Raw genomic sequence first — 22,284 nt, 5'->3', positions numbered from 1 at the left:
ATTTTGTCTGTCCACCCATGGGCTAGTATGAAAGTGCGCGCACGTAGCGACGCAACTCCCCATACAATTGATGGGAGAGACAAAATAGTTGCGGAGACAAAGTTGCTCGTGCGCGCTGGCTCTTAGTTGTGATTAGTTTCTATCATGCATAAAATAATGATTGTCATAATTTAATAACTATAAACTTTGAAGTGCAAAATATTTGATTAAAAAGATCATTTTTATACTAACATGCTGTAAATTCTGATTATAATAAATTATTAGATATGCACGCATTCGTGTACTCTTATGATACTGAAAAATATTGAGTTTAATTCAGTTATATCTATCGATTTTTGGTATTTGACAAAAATCATATACTTAAACAGGGATGTATTAATTACCTGCAGGTAGAGTACGAACAGTTTCTGTAGCATTACTATATCGGCTTGGTCCTATATCATTAGTGGCCCTTATCCTGAACTGATACGCTGTATAGGGTTTCAATCCATCAACTGTGTATGAAGTCGAAAATGGATCCACACGTTCCGGTAACGTTTGCCAAGTTCCACCTTCTTCCTTTTGTTGTACCGTGTAGTACCTGAGAAATAAAGTTTCAGCTAAATTCAACCAGAATTAGAATTAATTTATACATTTCAGTAACATTTGTTTCCTTTCTTCTATGCATTGGCTAAGAGCGAATCCTACGATCAGGAGCAAAAGTAAAGCAGTAAAAGTTTCCTGTCCTGTCGATCTTTTTTTCTTCTATTCATGCAAATGCCATAAAAAAAGAGTGTGTGTACTTATGTACACGCGTTAGAAGTTATACTTCTTTGGCGTATGGAAAAAAAATACTAGAATATACAACTTGAACATAGTTATCAATTTTCATACCACCTAGAACTAACTTCATGCTGTTAAATTTAGGTGTCGGTGTGCGCGCGCATCGTAAAAATTCACTCTCATCATTTTTCTCCATCGCGCTAAAAGAAGTATAACTTCAAAAATGTAAACCTCTGAATTCGTATAAATTACCTGAGCGGCGCATATCCATCATCACCCGGTGTCCAAGAGAACGTGATCTGATGTGGCTGTAACAAGGACCGGGCTAGATGCGGTCGTGCTGGCGGTGCGGGTGCGGCTCGGTTTGCCGTGGTCAGCACTAGTGCACGCCCCGTCGCACCCCACCCTAGACGGGTTTGTGCCCGCACACTGAATAAATAGTACTGCTCGGACGCTAGTTCTGTTGCTCTGTGAAATATCCAATACAAGTTAATATACAACGTATCTATTATATTTTAGCTTCATTGCGTACTATGATGTAAATATTTAAGAAAGAAAAGCGTTTATTTTATTATTACATATTATGTAAAATTAAATTGTAATATTGACATGATTTTAAAAGAGCAACTATGGAGTTTCTTGCCTGTTCCTCTCCCTAGATACTGCTTTCCGAATCGGTGGTAAATGTTAAAAATATATACTGACGATTCGAAAGTGCTTCTCAAAGAAGTCTAATTGAATAAATAAACGTTTGAGTTTTGAGTTTGGGTTTATTTATATCTTAAAAACGGAAAATATAAAGCATCAAATCTACTTGCACATTTTACATCAATTTTAAATTTGATATGTGGGCATAATATTAATTCTTATACGTAATCGCATTTCAAATTATTGATGAGATTAAAAGACAAAATTATACCTGAAAGTCCTATCCGATGGTAGAAATTCCCTAGAAAACATGTGCTGTGTAGAGCTATTCAGGTGGTAAGTAACCTGATACGCCAATATTTCACCGTTGGGGTCTTCAGGAACGTCCCATATTATCCGCGCCGTTGTGAAAGATACGTCAGGAAACGATACATTTGATGGTGGACCCGGAGCTAAAACACGATTTAAATATTTATATGTCTACAATTCATCAGTAGCAAACAAATGTAAAACATGTGTAGAAACATCAAGTATAAGCAAAGATAATAACAGACTAGAACCATTCAATTACTTATGTAGGAAAAATATTGCCTAAGCCCTTAGCCGTTCATGGCGTGAATAGAATAATTACTTAATATGCCCATAAAACATCAGCATTGCGCCATGGAAGATTGAGCCCCATTAAAACCAATTACATACTGTTTTAGATAATGTGACTATTATACAATATACATGCCCGCTATTACTTTATCCAGGACAACAATCTTTATTAATTACGTTTTGGAATTTTTTTATTTGAATAATAATTCCTCTTCCTATATCCAATCCTAACTAAATAGTAAATATTAGTATGTATAAAAAATAAAAGCATAAACAACAAGTTTTAATTTCTTAAACGACATGATTTGGCAGCTTTTATTGTTTTTACCTTACATACTCGTATTTATTAACTAGTGATATAATTGAGGTAATTCGAACAGAATGTTCTAAAGATCATAATATAATATCTAAAAAATATCACTGATATTTAACTTACTGTCTTCATGAGTCCTCACAGTGACCGGTGGGTCGCTAAGCGCTCCGTCACCCAGTCTCGTATAACCCAACACTTGTATGTGGTACACTACATATTTCCTTAACTCCGTCAGTGTTACAGTGTGCGTTTGGTTCGATGGTATCGGTTGGCATTCCACCTTCTTATGTTCCGGTCGCGGTGGAGGAACAACTGCTGCATAACAAACTTTGTATCCCTCGATAAGACCATTCTGATCTTGTACTGGTATATCTCCCCATAGAACGACAACAGTTGTGGAGGAAGTTGCGTTAGCCGATACTTCAATAGGTCCACTTGATGGTACTAAAAATTTACAGATAATCAATATGCAAAATTTTACTTCTATAGAATATTATAGACAAACAGTCATAAGAAGATATATTTAACGAATGTATAATTAATATTAAAAACAAATTTGGTAAATGTTGCAATTTGAATAAACAAAATAAATACAAACCGGCTTCTCTTGTCCTTTCCGTAGCTGTAGGACTTTCGACGGAAACGCCAACCTCATTGATTGCAGTCATTCGTATTTCATATACAGACCATTCTTCTAAATTGGAAAGCACGTGAGAGTTAGCTGTGTGATCTTCAATAATGGCATACAATGTATCATTTGTGCCGCTTCTTTTGTACGTGATATTGTAACCCTTTGGGTTTCCGTACCATTCACTTTGTTGTAAAGGCTGCAATAAAAACGTTCATTGGATGGAATGATAGCTTTAAAATATAGTCTGACGTAAAGCATAATATGTGTTAGATAAATGTATCACATTGTGTTAGAATTAAAGTATAGGAAGTTACGAGATGCTTTAATTCACATCTAACATTTTATTTTCTAGAGTTCGATTTTACGCGAGTATTTTAACATTTACATTTAGAAATTAAAGACTTTTTAACGATTTAACCGCGATTTATTCATTATTTTATTTTCCCGACGTTTCGAAACTTTACAGAGAGCGTGGTCACGGGGAGACTAAAAAGTCTTTAATTTCTAAATCTAACATTTTATTAATATTTTAATATGTATCCAAAAAAGAAAAGAAATAATCTCAAAAACTTGTTACCTCGTGTTTATTTTTTACCTATTTTACTTGTTTACTACCATCTGGCTCGGCTCTCATGTGCCAAACTTATTCACTTTCATGTCACACACCTACACACATCTCAACACACCAAAATTTGTCAATGATAATACTAGTAAAAATTGCGCTTAGTATACTTACAATCCACCGCACTCTCAGATTATTAGCGCTAACAGCGCGTACAGTAACATTCCGTGGCGGGTGTTGTGGCGGCGCCTGTATGGTTTGGAACTCTTTACACGGCTCGGAGGGCGGTGATGTTCCCACTACGTTGGACGCGATCAGCCTTAACCGATACGTGGTGAAGGGAACTAGCCCTGTGACCAGGATCGATTGAGCGTCTGGCGCGTTCACTTCGTATATGGTTACCCAGGATGAGTTGCGCGCTGTTTGTGCCTGATTTATGAAAAACTAATAAATACATGGCATAATACGATGCAAATTTTAAAATTAAATACATAAGTAAATAGGAATGTAATCTATGTATAAAGTGTACAAGTAGCAAAGATACGTTTCTTACATTAAATAATGAATAAGTCTTCAAGTTTCTTCACACTAACAACAAACCAATAAAACTTACGAAAAAATTACGGGAACTGATTCTATTTTACTAATTACATATTTTGTATGTTTTATAATTTAATACCTGTACTGTCCATAGTGAAATAGAAGAATTCCCATCAAATCCGGGGGTAAATTGCAGTAAAACGGAAAATGCTCCAATGTTTGATAGAGCTAGGTTCTTGGGCGCGTGTGGAAGCACGGGCTCTACACCAGACTGTATAGAAGCAGATTTACGCGGACCTTCGCCGACTCCTGTCGCGGCGCTCACCCAAAAGTTGTATTGAGTACTCGCCTTAAATATATTAATAGTTTTTAAACCCGTACAAAATTAACGATTAACGTTATACGTGTTAAATAAATTGGATTGTTTTTTACAAGGTTATAAAAATTAGTTCTGATATTTGTTATTATATTTTTGTTCTGATATATTGCCCTTTTTAAATAAAGCTCACCTGTAAATGTTCCACTCGTATACTGCTAACATTAGGAGGTAACACTTCTTCCTTCAACGTATCAGGATTTTCTTTAATTTGATACGACAGTTTGTAACCGATTAATACGCCGTTTGATTTCTTTGGCGGTGACCAGGACACCCTCACAGCACGGTCAGATATGTCGTCAAATTGTAGGTTAACAACCTCGTCAGGAACTAGAAAACGAGAAAAGATTAACAAGTCATATAACACACAACCACAACAATAAACAAAGTAATATTAACTTACTGTCTTCCTTTGTTCTAACTAAAATGAAATCGCTACGAGGTCCGTCACCCGGTTCCGTGAAACACAATACAGATATGTTATACTCGGTGAATTTCTCTAATCCACTAATAACTGATGATTGTTCTGTCAATGGATCCAATAAATTTGGAGGAACGCTAACGAGTTTATACTCAATACTATTATTTTCTGCATCGTCCCATTTCCATGCTTGGATTTTGTAGCCCTGGAAGATAATCATTGCTATTATCGGGAACATCAAATATGCTTAAGTGATTTTGTTTTACTGTACTCAATATCGATTGACCATCGGGTAAACATACCTGATTAATGCCGTTTATCTTTTGCGGATTGGGCGGTGTCCACCAAACTTTGATAGCTGTAGAATTATGAGCTTCACATCGAACGCTATCAGGAGCGGCTTCTGGCACACCTTCTTTTGTTTTTATCGTGAAGCTATCAGAAAACATTCCCAATCCTTTATCATTGTACGCTGCGATTTGAACGTTGTAATCCTTCCATGTGATTAAGTCTTGTATGAGATAATTTCTCTGCGCTTCGTTCGTTATATTTTGATAGGTCCACGGACTGCTATCGTAACCCTTTAATCGGTATCTTATAACGTATCCCAGGATGTGGCCATTTCTGTGCTCTTCTAAGGGAGGTTGCCATTGCGTTATAATTTCCGAAGACGATCTTGCCGATCCCATAAAACCGATCGGTGGACCAGATGGTGCTAAAATATGATTTATCGTAAAATATGTGACACCATACATATAGAAACGCTATCATGCATGTAGTAGCTGTGTAGGCTTATTACCATAAAGAATTAACATACAATCATAGGACATAAATCTAACGCAGGCTTTCATGCATATGAATTTAAAAAGGTTGTGGACGAAACATTTTGCCAACATAACATCACGGGTTGATATAAAATACAAAAATAATAGAATAAGGTAAGACTTTTATGTGGTTTATAATAAGTTTACCAGAATATGGTTTTACATAATATCTGCATACCTTGGCAGCATATAATGTCACTGGCTGCTTGATGTGATTGAGAAAAACATATTTATAATAACAATGATTTATTTCATTAATTAATCACTTACTTATAACAATTATGTTCATATTTCGTGCAAAAGTATGAAATAGAGTATACAATGTATTTATTGAGTTCATGATACATTATATATTGTCTGTTTATAAAATAACAATTACTCTGTAAAAGTTAATCCTAATAAGAGCATACCTTCTTGCGGTAAAGTCAAGACATCAGTGGGGTCTGAAGGAGGTCCTTCTCCCACGGTATTTACTGCCGATACTCTAAACTGGTATGACGTAGCTGCCTTCAAGCTTGTTAAGAGCACCCAGCGTTGATTTGCTGATACATTCATAGGCTCTGTGACCCAATTCATTAAAGGGTCAGGCGTTGGACCTATAAATAAAACCAAAATAAGACGGTTTTCGTACAAACAATATTTTTGAAGTGAAACTTCTTTAGCTTCGTTGAGTGTAAAATTTTAAGGTCGCATTATAGCAATACCGTCACGTCATGGAATATGGCGACGATTTTGGCATCTTTGAATCTTGCCAAAGAAGTTTCACTTCTGACACGTGTGCTAGGCACACAGCTGCTTTTTTATCCTTTACTCACCAAATTCAGGAACAACACGTCGCTGTACGATATATTTCTGTACAGGCGAATTGCCATCAAAACCGGGCGTCCAAGAAACGTTGACAGCTCGCTGCGGGGTCGCATCCAGTCTCTCAGCCCTCACGTTGGTGGGTGAAAAGGGCAGTTCAATGACGGACAGTACCGCGCGCCGCGTGTGATTGCCGCCCGGTGACGTCACTATACACTTGTACTCGCCCGCGTCACTCGCGCGAACCGCTTGCACTTGTAGTGCACCATCGCCCGATACCCACACACGAGAGCCAGCTGTCATTGGTCTGTAATGTGTTAAGTGGAAAAATTAAACGTCAGGGGTTTTCATTGCCTTAATCGATATTATTGGATGATAAAATAGAAAATTACCTACTGGAATGATCTCATGTTTATATTATAACTACTTTCTAAGAAAAAATACTAAATAAATTTGGTTAAATATAATAAACAATGTGTTTTATTTAAAATCCGATATCTGAAGTAGCTAATTGGGCGTTTTTCCATTACCCGGCCCGGCTCCGGCACGGCAACGACATTGTCGGGGACCGGTACCGGCACCGGGACTTCGTTTTTCCATTGCGCCGGTGTCGTTGCCGGTTTACGCCCGGTGAGTAATGAAAAGTTAAAAAAGGACCCCAGAAAATTCTTCAACTATTTTCGCATGACCGAAGAAACATTTAACTATTTGTTGGAGAAAAGCGAACAAAAAACCAAATACGAGTCCCTCCGCTCCGCGCCCTCCTACCCGCCCCGCGCAGTTACACACTCACACGGCTACAATTCATATAAATATGCAATACATATGCAATTTTGCCGGGCCGGCACAAGTGGGAAGCTTGCTACCCCGGCGACGGCGACGGCGCCGGCAGGACTCAATGCCGTGCCGGCGCCGGTGCCGGTAAGTGAAAAAGCGAGCCATACATTTTCATACATTTTTGCTTCCCCGGCTCCGGCACGGCAACGGCATGGTCGGGGACCGGTGCCGGCACCGGGACTTCGTTTTTCCATTGCGCCGGTGTCGATGCCGGTTTACACCCGGTGAGTGGTACAGTACTGATATGACAATTCATATAAATATGCAATACATATGCAATTTTGCCGAGCCGGCACAAGTGGGAAGCTTGCTACCCCGGCGACGGCGACGGCGCCGGCAGGACTCAATGCCGTGCCGGCGCCGGCGCCGGTAAGTAAAAAAGCGAGCCATACATTTTCATACATTTTTGCTTCCCCGGCAACGGCATGGCGCCGGCGCCGGCGCCTGTGCCGGTGCCAGGCCGGGTAATGGAAAAACGCCCAATGGGCGTTTTTCCATTACCCGGCCCGGCTCCGGCACCGCAACGGCATGGTCGGGGACCGGTACCGGCACCGGGACTTCGTTTTTCCATTGCACCGGTGTCGATGTCGGTTTACGCCCGGTGAGTGGTACAGTACTGATATGACAATTCATATAAATATGCAATACATATGCAATTTTGCCGGGCCGGCACATGTGGGAAGCTTGCTACACCGGCGACGGCGACGGCGCCGGCAGGACTCAATGCCGTGCCGGCGCCGGCGCCGGTAAGTGAAAAAGCGAGCCATACATTTTCATACATTTTTGCTTCCCCGGCAAATGGAATAACCGGCCGGGTAATGGAAAAACGCCCAATGGCTTTATCAGTGCATTATATCTAGATTCTAAAATACATAAAAGTACTTAATGGTAATATTGGGGTGGGGTACGGTGATAAGCAATAGCATTTTTGGTATCGTTATTTTTAGGAACTAGTGGTATCGCTATTTTTTTATTTCAATTGGCATCTTAGCTCATCAACAAAAATCTACTTATAAAATGTTCTCAATAAAAAATCCTTTTAAATTATACTCACTGATTATTATGAAACCAATCGATGTTATACTTGACGTTTGGATCATTTGATACTTTACACTGTAACGTTGCCGTGTGTCCAAGTAGAACACGAGTATCTACCGGTGGGGCTATTATTTGAGTCCTTACTGCAAAATACATAAAGGTTATAAGTGATGCATTAGCCAATACACATTTTTAAAGATATAACTGCGAATGTTTACCAAGCACGGTGAGGTAGGCTTCTCCCGAAACATTGCCGGCTTCATTAGCACGATTGCAAGTATATTTCCCAGTATCCGCCGTGGTTGTACTTGTAATTAACAAGTCACCTTCCTCCAATGCTTGCAACCGTCCAGACAAATTTATAATTAGGGAATCTGAAATTGGGTCAAAGTTTACATCATTAAAATTATAACCGCATGTGGTACGTCCCAAGTCTTGTTTATTCTACGTCACCTAGTTTTAAGTAGTATGTGTAGTTAGTGGACTTAATACATTGTCACGTATAAATCATATGTACACATATTAATGAGAAACTCTTAAATCTAAATGAAACTACAAAATCAAGCTGTGACAAATCTTACTACCGCTACAAAATGTACAATAGCACACTATCTATTCCACTTAAAATTATTACCTTTCGTGTGAGATGTGTTGACGTGAGCGGGATGGAATGACTAAGCTATTATCAAGTGAAGTCATGAATAAGAATGCAATTTCTAGTTAATAGTTTATAGTATATCACAAGTTTTAGCCAATTGTTATCGCTAAACACAATAACAATTAAGGAACCTAATTATAAATAATGAATGGACGCAACAATTTTGCGTGTGATGATTAATGATTTCGACAACTATGGGTATGGAATGATATACATGAAATATTGTAATTAGTTATCTTACCATTGAAGTACCAAGTGACGTTTGGTGTAGGAGCCCCCACGGCTCGGCAGGTGATCGTAGCGTCCTTGCCATCCAAAACGGTAAGATTGGTCGGCGCACTTTGCATTATTGGCGGAGAGGCTACAAGCCACACAGTACAGTTAGTACGAGCGCTACATTTGTACACTATGAGAACACTTCTTTATATCTATATTGATTTGCGATTTAAAAAGTAACTAATTTATTGGAGACACATTGATTCCATCTCAATCCTCGCTATCACTTCATATTACGTTTAAATCGCAAAACTATTGGGTTAGTTCTCACACAGCGATTAGGTGTCAAGATAAAATTTTTATATTATGTACGAAAACTGCATGCACTAACAATAAAAATAACTAAATATGTACCTAGATATAATTAAAACATAATAAACGCGGCTATAGGAAAAACTTTATGCATTCAAATTATATTGAATAATGGTTCAATGGTAATTATGAAAGTATTCCGTAGTACGAGTACTGAATATAAATCTTTCTTTTCCTAGTGAAAATGACATTATTGGCTTTCTCCAAATGAGAACAATGCTCATAATATGATTAAGTATGCAAAGAAAAATGATAATAGCTGTCGCGAGATATAAACTTCGATTTCAATTAAATAAAATTCATGCGAAAAGAACGAAATTGAATCATGCTATTTAATGGATTTATTTAAGGCTCATAATTGATATGTCGCTGATATAATAATATAAATAACCTTGAGAATGCATCTACATCGGTGTCGGTGAAAAATTAAACTCTTAAAAGCAAACACACTGTGAACCAAAAATCAAAGATCTATAAATGTGCAGGGAAACACCAACAAAGAGCTTACTGCCAGCGTCAAATTTAAAAGTTTTTGCTTTTTTATCAGATGTCCTCATTCTTATTAACTTCATGTGACTGCGACGAGTTCGGGTAATATCCATCGCTGTATTACAGTAGTCATTAATAATATTCGATGAAAAATTATTATTATAGCCTAAGTAATACTATTAAGATAAACTTACTTTTGATTCTAAGCCAAGTATAAATAGAAGATTCTCCAGCTTCGTTATTTGCGATACACTGATATATTCCCATGTCTTCCATTTTTAGATCGCTTATAACGAGGGACCTGTCTACTTCGACGCGATATCTCCCGCCACCGTCATCTACATCAGCATTATCTGGCTCTCCGGCATCAGCCCCAACACTCGCAATTTTCCTAGCGTCTTTATACCATGTAATACCCGGTAGAGGAATGCCCTGAACATTACACTCCAATACAATCGTACTTCCGTATTCGCCATACGTTTCGGATTTAAGATTAGTTAACATTACAGGCTTCTCGAATACCGTAACACTTGCTGAAGCAGTCACAGTGGCGAAGCCCCCCGTCTTTAATCTGGCTTGACACATATATTCCCCGGTGTGTTTTAAATTGGCCGATATGAGACTTAACGTTCTATTCCATTGGTCATTTAAATCGTAGGTGACTCCAGCTAGGTCGATCAATATGCCGTCTTTGAACCATAACGTTTCGAGTTCATGAAGTGGTCGTGCGTTTGCTATGCAATAAAGGTTCGTGTACTCTTGACCTTTAATTATCTTCGTGTCTTGCGGTTTTATAATAATTTCTGGGGCAATTTCTCTATTGTCGTCCCCGAAGACATTTAATTGGATATATGGACTATTTTCTACTTTACCTAATTGAGTATTGATCGCTCGAGCTCTGTCGAAAAGTAAAGATATCAGACATTGTAATTACAACAGTCAACAACATACAAAAATTGCAAAAAATAATATAGATTTGGCTCCTCATTACCTATATGCTCTTTGATCATCTTGCGATGCACACAAAATTACAAGCTGGTGTTTATCAGTGATAACATATTTCTGATCGTATCGCAATACACCATTGACGCCGTTTTCATCTTGCCAAATAACTGAAGGAGGTGGCTCCGATGCGATGGGTGGAAGGTTTAGTATAGCAGCCTTTCCAGATTCAACAGTCACTAGTGTTTCAACGGAATTTTCGAAAACTCCCATATCTGAAACGTAAAAATATGTTTTAAAACCACATCTCATTAAAGAACCCGGTCGGGTACGGGTCTGTAATGAGAACTTGAATGAAATTCATTTTAAAATATATACATTAACAGAATGATATGTGGGCAAGGATTATACGAGAATGAAATAAAATAAAATGTAATTTTACATATTTTGAGTAGGTTATTAGAATATTTTTGTGATATTATTTATGATCTTCGAAATCTTCATAATTATTATACATTATTGAGAATTGAGATTATATTTTTTATAGAGCTGATAGAAAATACATAAATAAGGGCTGATTTTTCAATCCTTGGTTAAAACTTATTCATCGAATAACGTATTAAACTACCATTTCAAAAATGTATTCTAATTGTCCGTATATGACAGTTTACAGGTGACATTTTTAAATGTTCGTGTAATACTTTATTGGACGGATAAATTTTAACCAAGGTTTTTTTTTATATTATTGACAGAAATGGATGATATAAAAGAGTACTCACATGCGACAACAATATTATTTTTTTCACTAAATATCGCACCAACATCATTCTTTGCTATACACTGGTAGGCTCCAGCATCTTGTCTTTGTGTATTTTGAATTTTATAAAAAAGTTCGGAAGAGTAGTCGCCCAGTGGCACACCATTTTTAAGCCACCTGTACATCGGTTGAGGAATACCTAAAAATATGTTTCAATATGAAGTATATAATTTAAAACTTCCAATCAAATTGATTTGATAAATGTACCGGAGTAAATTCTTTGTTAATTTTGTTTCAATACTTACCTATTGCGGAACACTGTAATATCTTTGTTGTGCTTTCTCGAACTATGCTATTTGAAGATGATGGTTGCATTGTAAACCGTGGTGGTTGCATTTGTGCTGAAACAACAAAAATTCATAGAGTTATTGCAAATTTTATTTTAAGATTTTATTACGAAATAAGCCGGAAAGTGGAAATTCTTAGAGTACTGTGTAACTCGCTAGATTTATGTTTAATGTCCAGTTTTTTCTTCGATGATTGTTAATATGAGGAAAATTGGAATTATTTAATTATTACGAGTAAGTAGACGTAATTAGTTTGCGATCTATAGTGGACCAAGTTGAGTGACCGTAGCAAATGAAGGGGTTCGGCTGCAAATATAGCTATATATTCATTGTACTATGACTTTGTGTAGAACATAATACAAATCAAATAAATATAATAATTACATATATGTATAAGTACGTAAGTACCTACCTAAGTTACTGACGTAGTATATATTATCTGTCAACTGTGGTTACTGTTTCACCCTACGGATTTACGGAACCATTCACGTGCCTAGACTACGCGTGTTTTAATACGCACTAAATGTAGGCTTTTCTTTCATTATAAAAAAATCAGATATAAAATAATATAAAGTGAAAAAACTAAAACCCAACTACGACAATAACCGGCGCTGAAAAAGTATAAAACAAGATTTCAGAATACTGAACTGAACAAAGTTGCTAATGTAGTTGCAAGTAAATGGACACAGTAGACTCAACCAAGATGCCTTCGTTGTAAATTGACAATAATGTCATACAATACTATTCTGAAGTATGCAATATTCCACTATGTAAAGATAAATTTTCATGTTTGGAAAGGCGTAGTCACACGTTGTTGAAGTGCTACGGTAGATAGGTATATTAGGTATGTAACGTGTGACTACGCCTTTCCAAACATGAAAATTTATCTTTACATAGTGGAATATTGCATACCTACTTCAGAATAGTATTGTATGACATTATTGTCAATTTACAACGAAGGCATCTTGGTTGAGTCTACTGTGTCCATTTACTTGCAACTACATTAGCAACTTTGTTCAGTTCAGTATTCTGAAATCTTGTTTTATACTTTTTCAGCGCCGGTTATTGTCGTAGTTGGGTTTTAGTTTTTTCACTTTATATTATTTGTACTATTTTGGTGTTAAAGTGTATTTGGGGGCATAATATTAACAAAAGTTAAACTGATGAACTAATAAAGAAGCTATGGACGAAAAGATGTGAATTATATGCAATCAGCCCATGAATACAGGTAAAGTCACGAGCAAATGCTAGTAATATATATATATTCAAAATGTACAAGGAAAGCACTTTCAAATGATACCAAACACGGGATATTTATCTTAACTTTATTTTTTTACTTTGTATGTTTTGTCCGATAGAGGACGCCACATTAGATTTTGTGAAACCCCATAATCCCTATAACCAGCGGACAATTAAGACGCTTCTAATGATATGTCATTTGTCAAATTCTGATTAGTAGTTTAGACGTTACGAGGGAACAGATGAACATACATACATACATACATACATACATACATAGCCTGTCAAAATCATAACCCTCCTTTTGCTTTGCCGTAGTCGGGTAATAAAATGTATAACTGATTATTTTATTACTACACGTTTCATTTTTTTCTAAAGTATAAATTTTCACACATTATACAGGGTGAAAGGTAAGACGTTAGACAAATTTAGACAGGAGCTTCTACTCATGAAACTGAACAACTTTTGTTCTACAACTTTGCTGAATTCGTAAAAAAAATTGTACTTTGTAAGGAAACTTCGCTAATCAGCAGTCCAATTTTTTTTCTACGAATTCAGCAAAGTTGTAGAACAAAAGTTGTTCAGTTTCATGAGTAGAAGCTCCTGTCTAAATTTGTCTAACGTCTTACCTTTCATCTGGTAGAACCAGAGGCAATTCGAGAATATTATTCTAATGATAATTGCTAATTAGTAAATTTTCTGTGGGTACCTATAAAGTCACATCTGCCACTTCGTTTTTTTTTACATCCAAATAAATTTAAGATTCCGACCAATGCTTCCAACTACTTAATAAAAGAATGTCGAAACGCAACTTGCGTCATCAACTGGCATATTTTTGTGAACGTGTATCACAGATGACTATCTATGGGAGAGATTGTTCAAACTATTAAAAATTAAACTCATTCAATGCTCTATATATGATTAAATTTCTAACATTCGTTAATAGGTTTTGTTGACACAGCTAAAGAGGAATGCAATGCAGTGTCGCGCCGTTTATTAAGAAGTTGATTGCTTAAGTGGCTGTGAAACACAGCTCATTGACCGAATTTATTATCATCACGAGTCACGACATACCGATATTTGAATTTTGAATGTATAATTGCAGTTTCATATTATATTATTATAGAAAGCTGTTTATGGAATTAACAAATCGTAGAACAATTTTTAAGTTGTTCACAAACCATGTTTCTTTTATTAGCGCAATTGACGATATTATTAACCAAAACAAAGAAACTAGTACAAAAAAAAACATTTGTTTCCGTGTTAACATTGCGTAAAGCCATATTGATAGCAGTTCCCTTAACATCGATGCGATGCGGAACTAATAATTTCACACGTTCTTAGCAATTGAATGGGTTTAAAGGTGGGATCCTTTTTTCGTCCGATATAAATCTTACTTACATAAAAATATATAACCACAGATATATAATACTATACTAGATATAACCAAGATAAATATATCAGGCCCATGTTGTTTTTAGTCGGTAGTTAAAAAGGATAAAATTTTAACGCGTTTTTTGTGATCCTAAATGCTATGTGAGGGTGATAATTGATATTACAGTAGGTATATCTAATTTGGATCTTCGAATAGAATTAACATATCATAACAATGTGTAGTTGTTTTATATATAAATTATATTGTTTTGAATGAAATTCTATGCAGGATATATTGCGGGTTAACACAATAGCTTGTTCAGTATTCGTGCAATGTCGTATTTATCCAAACACAATTTAACTTACCCAATATATCAAATGAATGATGATGTTACTATGTTACTGATGTTTGAATAGGCAACAGCAAAACGATGGAATAAAAATGAGAGTAACAGGTAAATTACTAACGTTCATAAGAAATATGTAGTTTATAATTTCGTTTAGAAAGTTACTTAATATTAATGTAGAAAGTTACTAATATGTAAAGAACCACGAAACAGTGTAACACTAATTAATTATTTTACGGTGGATATTATACAACATTCCACGTTCTGGCTAATGTTTCCTGATTCAAAGAAAAAGATTATATTGTAAATGTCCGGGAAGCGGCATTTGTTTAGATGTTCTATTGATTGACTGCATTAAAGCTGGCACAGATAAAAACAAACAAGTTAGACTGTTTATGGATCAAGAATCCACAAACTAAAAATACGAGAATAATAATTATTGTTCATGCTTTATTATCATTGAACACTTTAATACGAATAAGATAAGTAATTAATATAAATACACATACCTAACGCGTAATACGGCATAAATAAAGGAAATCTGATGTTGTTTTTATTTCTAACAGCAAATTATTCAGGATCCACGCCTAATGTTGTATAATGTATAGGCATGAATTTTTATTACATTAAGAGGGAAGGAGCTCAGGAAGAATACTTATTAGTGCCGTTTATCCACACATACGAAGCCTTTACTTCCCTTTCCAAGAGCGGAACATAGCTATTCAATGTGGTGATAACGAAAAAAAATATTGAAACAATGCCTCGGATGTGGAGCGGTTACGTTATAGTTAATCTAATTCAATACATATTTACATTAATTCATACTTGTTCAAAAATAGTTTTAAAACAAAGTTAATGTTTAGATTAATGCAGATAGAGTCTGTATACAATTTGAGTATTTTAACTAGACCAAGGGCAGACACGGCAGATAGTTTTATTTTATCCCATGTTTCACGCAATATAAATATCATGAATCAAGCTATTGTGCTCTTGGGCGTTAATAGGGTGACGATGAGTACTTGTAATCAACATTGATAATAAGTGATAAGATATGACGAGGAACGTTACGCTGCAGCTGAATATGTATGTGGGTACTTTTTGAATAACCTAGTTTCCTAGTAAATATTTAAACTGTTGTTAAATCCTTGGATATTTGAAACAAACATTCAGAAAATACGTTATACCCACGCATATTAAGGCCACCGATTAAAAAAAAGAGAGATTTTTGATAATTAAGGAACACACAAGAATTGCTTGTGTTTATCTTGATTTTATAAAAACGAATGAACCTGTTCGTTTTATAATATCTTCGTCTGAATCCGTATATTCCTATGCAAATTTAGGAATTTAAATCTGCTATATCTGGTTTCCGTTGCAATCTATAATATAAAAGTAAGAAAATAATGGAAAGAAATTTACTATTGGCAAAAAATATTTAATGTATGGAGGTTACCTTATTTTTACGCAGCACTTATTGATACTTCGTAGAATCAGGAATATTGAAAAGAAGTTATTTAGAGGTATCGTATGATAGAGATTTGCTTTCTAAAGATATGTACATAGAAATCAATAAACGATATCTTATATCAAACTCGGTCACTATTTCAGAAGATCATCATCAAATAGTCATGAGCATCGAATAGTGAAATACGAGTTTGGTTTCACATACAACGGCAACGTGATGTAGTAAATTAAAGTGCTCAGTAGGCACTTTTAGTACTAAATGCCATATAAAAGCGAGAATCGTATGAAAATAACTCTACACCACACAACTAAGCTTCATAAAAAGCTTTACTTGGTAAATGTTAAAATAATTATGTAATGACGATTCGAAAGTGCTACTAAATAGTAGTCTAATTGAATAAATGAATGTTTGAGTTTGAGTTTGAGTTTACTATTAAAAACTCAGTTTACTCGAAATCGCGTGTTTACGTGTGTTCATAGTATTTTAGTTAACGTAGTTATCGCTACACTTAAATCGCTTTGTCTGAACAATCTAACGTTTAATAACTTAAGGTGGAATAACTCGTACGAATTTGTGAAATACTATTTTTATTTTGCGTTTAACTCATGCGATTGCTATGCTTATGAGTAGAGGTTAAAAGAGAGACAATCTTCCAACAGGGTCAACAAAGTCATTTATTTTTGTGGAAATTTATACATATTTGGATTCACATCTGAAATCTTCATGGATAATGCGTCTAACGAGGAATTTTGTTTGTCATCGTCACGCTTTGCAGATGAATTAAATAGGAGCCCTATTTGCAAACGCATAGTTAGGTATCTACCTAGGTACTATTGTGGTAATAATTGTAGTATGTACCTATATTACCGTTCAGAGAGATTAGCCGAAGATCGAAAAAAATTTTGTTGAAGGTCGAGAAAATGATGTTGATACAATTTAATACAAATTACAATATACGAGTAGTTAGTTACACATAGTTATTATATGATCTAAAAGTTATTATTTCGAATGCTTAGGGAAAATCATTTCCTTATTTTACTAGATTTTCTTTATAATCTATGTCCACTACATACCCTACATAATTACATATTAATTAAGAAAAATTCTTAAATTAAGCAAAAAATTCTTAAAATAAAAAATGATTTGATGGATATGGAACAGTATATAATATATAAAATAAGTATGTAAAGTATTAATGACAAATTAGCATAGATATTTAAGTTATTTACACATTTACTAAAGCATCTCAGTCTAGAACATAACTAAAATGCCAGTTTTGGCTAAATGCCAATATCTCAACTGTTTCGCAAACTTTAAGTATTTACGTCTCCATTGTCCAAGATTCAATCAGACATCCTCGTTAAATGTTGATCTTATATCTATAGGTATTTATTATTTAGGAAAATCAACAATCTCAATAAATAGCTAACGTAGACTTTATTCAGTTGAATAGTTAAATGAACTCATATTTCGAAAGTTACGTTTCCTTAGTATGAACAAGCGGCCTAATTTTGTTTCAGTTAAGGCTTAAAGGAGAATTGTTCCACGAAGTTTGATTATAAAACAGTAGAACGCAGATGTTTAATAAAATTTGTTTACGTTTACTTTTTGCCTAAAGTTAATTAAACATGCAACTTTGAGCTATAAAGCTGTACATGTAGTTTGTTTTTAGATTGAAAACAGATGCGATTTTATATTGAAATAAATGTTTTTGGGCTTAAACATTGATCAAACATAATATAAGGTAATTACTTAAAACCAAACATCTCAATATGTAAAATGCATTGAGGCAACTATTTCGAAGTAAAGGAGCGTTTCCGTTACGTGACTCAGACCAATGGCACGTAACGCCGCTGCTATAAGACCACTAACATACTAATAGAGAGCCACAGAAGGCCATTTTTTATTCGACGAATTCTCAAACTATATCGGAATTTCAATCATGTATCGTGGATAGTTTGGTAGAAATGAAGGAAAGTAATCAGAAGCTAGTTCATGAATGATGATAATAGCATCGCGATCGTGAAGTGATTTTATATAATGACTTACATTTTATGAGTTGTTAGTCAGGAAACAATAAATTGGGGAATAATAATTGAATGCGTTGTATACAGAGAATATTGGATAACATGGTTTGGTCAACAAACGATGAGAACCGCTCCCGTTGCTTCCGCTTGTATTGTCTTCTGAGTTATATAGATACTCTATTAAGCCGGTTGCAACTTGTGGCTCGCTAGTGGCCAGTTACGCCGGTCGCTAGTGTAATTCGACCTACCACACCCGCCGCGTACTCTTGCTGTATTGACCAGAGAAACCTTTCGTCATCGCATGCTTTGTTCGCATGTAGAATGGAAACCTTACAAGTCATTCATTTGGACGTCCCGAGCGATACAATACTTTTTTTATTGTTAGTTCAAAGAGTAAAATCATTTGAGTGTAATGGCATAAACAAAATTAAATTACCCGCATAAATAGGTGATTATAAGTTTGAAGTTATCCATATGTAGTATTTAACCACAATTATTAAAACACAGATTTGCGATAGCGGCTTTGCTGAAACTGCAATGTTGCAAAAGTAAATTCAGCTCGTTGGTTCGGTAAAATTAAAAGGTCAGCCAGATAGTGGTTTACTGATGAGAAGATATTATATTTGTAGCAGATAAATATTATACGTTATGTTTTAAGGAGACTTTTTGAATTTTCATTCGTAATTGTGAGATATTAGCCTTTAGAGGGTACGTTTATATATAAGATTAATGTTTAAATGCTTTTAAAGGAAGGTCAAAATTACAAAAAACATTTCACAAGTCTTTCCACAAGACATTTTTGCACGCCTCATAAGCGAAGCGTTCAGGTGGGTACTACTGTCACTTCGCGCAAAACATCTGATTTTTCAAATTTAAAATGTCTTTATGTATCATACATTGCACTTGTAAGATAATACATACACACACATATTAAGAAAAAACACTATTTTTAACATTCATGATATTTTTGATGTCATTTTTGTTATTTAAACTAGTTAAAAAACAGTTTAAAAAAGTTCTGTCTTGGACGTCCGTGTGTCTGTATGTGCGGAGGATTTTCTTGTTAACACGATAGCGACCGAAATACTTTACTAATCGAGTCTTTTTTTTTCTCTTACGCTTGAGTATGCTCAGGAATAGAACCCTTTCATTTTTCAGGGTCTGATTCGATGTGGTTTAATTGTTATTAAATAAACAAAAAAAAAAATATCGACTGTTCTCCATAATTTTAGTATATTTATATATATTCTTTTTTTTTATATTTATAGTGTACTCAAAATTCACCATTATAAACTCGATTCTTTATACTATAAGCCAAGGTTTAAAAAAATAAGTTGGTAGTCAGTCCCTTAAACCTGCGCAGTTTCACATCTAGGTGGGGCCACAAGAAAAATAGCTCAATTATTACGGTACCGCTTTCTTTACTTTTCCAACTATTTTATTTTATTTCTTTTTTATATTTATAGTGTACTCTTTATAAATAATCCATTTTATTGTAAAGGATGAGATTATGAGGCGTGCACTTTTGGATTTTCCAAACTATTTTTATTTTATTTTATGATAGGGACGCGCTTGGCCACGATCTCGCCTGATGGTAAGCCGAGATGTGGCCTAAGATTTTTCTAATTCAAAGTGATTCCTTATTCTCTATAAATCATATAGAGATTGATTCTCTATATTTGATTGCTTAAATTTAATCATATTGCTTATTTATTGATTTTATTTATTCATTTAGGTAATTGAATTAAATGAATCAAATGAATATAAAAACAACACATTAAGTATAATTATTAAAAAAAATACAAGCAACCAAAATTTCAAGCAGCATTAAATAAATCCTAAGGATACCGTTAAAGGATTTATTGCAATTACAAAATAATATGTAGTACCTACGTTCATGAATCATCCCGTTACAATTTAACCTGTGATTTAACCCAACGCCCAACGGTCACCCGCCAAGTAACTTAGGCTATGTTAGGTACTTTCTAGTTTTTATTATACAAGGTAGACAGACATGTCTTATAAAGACTAGGAAATGTATGTAGACAACTACATACAATCTTGTAGTATATAGGCTTACTTTCCTTAATTTTTTTAAAGGAACATTTCTGACGCTTTATTCATTTTCGTTTTATGAAGCCTTTGTTTCATATTGACTCCATTATACATAACTGTTCTTCTTCTGTTTCTGGGAAGCGCAATACTTTGGTCATGGTACAGAAAATGTTAATTAAGTCTTAATAAGTTTATCTCGTCTACAGCCTACCTTGGGCCTTTCACCTTATTCATTTCGCTCAGATAAGTTTTTCTTTAATCAGGGACAGAAAAACTGAAAGGAAATCTGAGAGATTTTAACTAATATGTGAACGTAGACGACGGACTGCAGTTTTTATTACTAATAACTGCATAAAACTTTAAAAAAGCAATTCAAACAACCTTAACTATCGAACTATGTAATCGGTTAATATCATGTAACATCATTAAGCTTACTCATATAGGTATGCAGGTAAGATGATATTATGTTAGTACTTGAATCGCTAAGTATAAAGTATCCATACTGAAATGTAGGTATTGTCCACAACTATTGACTTAAATTATATTTTTCCGTGTTTAATGATAAATGTTTATATTAGTGCGAAATCTATAGAAAGAATAAATATAAATAAGTAGACTATAAATTTTCGTCTGCTGTAGAATATTATGTACCTATTCTGATAGAAAGCATACAGAAAGCCGACACCAGAAATCCAGAATTGTCACTCCTCGACTTTCATTGTGGATCATAAGCCACACTTTGCATAGGCCAACCAACCCTCTGAACCGTGCCACGTATGAGAGTAAAAATAGAAATTAATCGATCCTATTATTCGTGTCAGTTGTTTCAACCTCGTCAGGCTCAATTAAAGTAAGTTTAATATTCTTTCAAAATCGTATGCACACAAAAACCGCATGATAATTGATAACGCTTAGTATGTATAATGGGTAACTATTGGGTATGTCATTCCGAATAATAAAGGCGCGTTATATCTTTAGTTTGAAATAATAAAACAATACTATTCCGAAAATATGTGTTTTTCATGGAAGTATTGATATGTAATTAAATTAATACGTAGAAGTAATATTAAGTAGGTATCATACATATTAGGTAAATAATTAAAAATAACATGGCAATTAGTAATTATTACATTAAAAATTAAAATATATAAATTACGACGTCGTAATTCGTACCTTGTTTATACCCAAGGCTCGTGTATCTACCTATAGTAACCGTAATGTCATTTACTTGATGGATATGAATTTCTAATGTGAACATGTTTACTACCCAGCTACTTTACTTAGCTTCTTTAATAATCTTAATTCAATTTTGCTTTAAAATATTACTGCATGCATTAACTAACCATTGGCGTGTTTTAAGTTCTTTACTCTCAAGGTAAATAATATGCACACTAAGAAATGACACATATACTTTCATGTACATTGTACATGGTACATGAATACTTTAGTGCTAAATACCTTAACACCTCCAATTAATTATCAAGTATAATGTCAAAGTATAAATAGCAAATTGTTTTGCTTATATCCATATTTATAATTTGTTATTAAAAAAAAAAAAATATTTGTGAAAAATGAACCTCTGCCTTCCTTCTTCTTAAGTCATAATAATAACTAGTAGTACTTCTATTATAATTTTGAGG

The 22,284-nt window shown here is 34.7% G+C and overlaps 1 protein-coding gene across 3 annotated transcripts in view; it reads right to left on the bottom strand.

Annotated features, from left to right (window-relative positions):
* The window catches only part of LOC123691052 (protein sidekick), a 35,555-nt gene that overhangs the window by 6,000 nt on the left and 7,271 nt on the right, over positions 1–22,284 (bottom strand). For all 3 annotated transcript variants that reach the window (XM_045635254.1, XM_045635256.1, XM_045635255.1), the window contains 19 exons: positions 12,096–12,191; positions 11,813–11,989; positions 11,083–11,308; positions 10,286–10,989; positions 9,256–9,375; positions 8,575–8,730; positions 8,373–8,499; positions 6,493–6,788; positions 6,088–6,273; positions 5,156–5,568; positions 4,836–5,058; positions 4,566–4,762; positions 4,196–4,405; positions 3,691–3,945; positions 2,922–3,150; positions 2,447–2,767; positions 1,682–1,862; positions 1,015–1,230; positions 384–580 (listed from right to left, as the gene is read on the bottom strand). In XM_045635254.1, the coding sequence (XP_045491210.1) occupies positions 384–580; positions 1,015–1,230; positions 1,682–1,862; positions 2,447–2,767; positions 2,922–3,150; positions 3,691–3,945; positions 4,196–4,405; positions 4,566–4,762; positions 4,836–5,058; positions 5,156–5,568; positions 6,088–6,273; positions 6,493–6,788; positions 8,373–8,499; positions 8,575–8,730; positions 9,256–9,375; positions 10,286–10,989; positions 11,083–11,308; positions 11,813–11,989; positions 12,096–12,191 (4,530 nt within the window). The remainder of the gene's footprint in view (positions 1–383; positions 581–1,014; positions 1,231–1,681; positions 1,863–2,446; positions 2,768–2,921; positions 3,151–3,690; positions 3,946–4,195; positions 4,406–4,565; positions 4,763–4,835; positions 5,059–5,155; positions 5,569–6,087; positions 6,274–6,492; positions 6,789–8,372; positions 8,500–8,574; positions 8,731–9,255; positions 9,376–10,285; positions 10,990–11,082; positions 11,309–11,812; positions 11,990–12,095; positions 12,192–22,284) is intronic.

This window comes from Colias croceus, chromosome 4 (assembly GCF_905220415.1).
Source record: "Colias croceus chromosome 4, ilColCroc2.1".
Lineage (NCBI taxonomy): Eukaryota > Metazoa > Arthropoda > Insecta > Lepidoptera > Pieridae > Colias > Colias croceus.
Note: the sequence above shows the minus strand (reverse complement) of the source record. Positions and strands in the feature narration are given on the sequence as shown.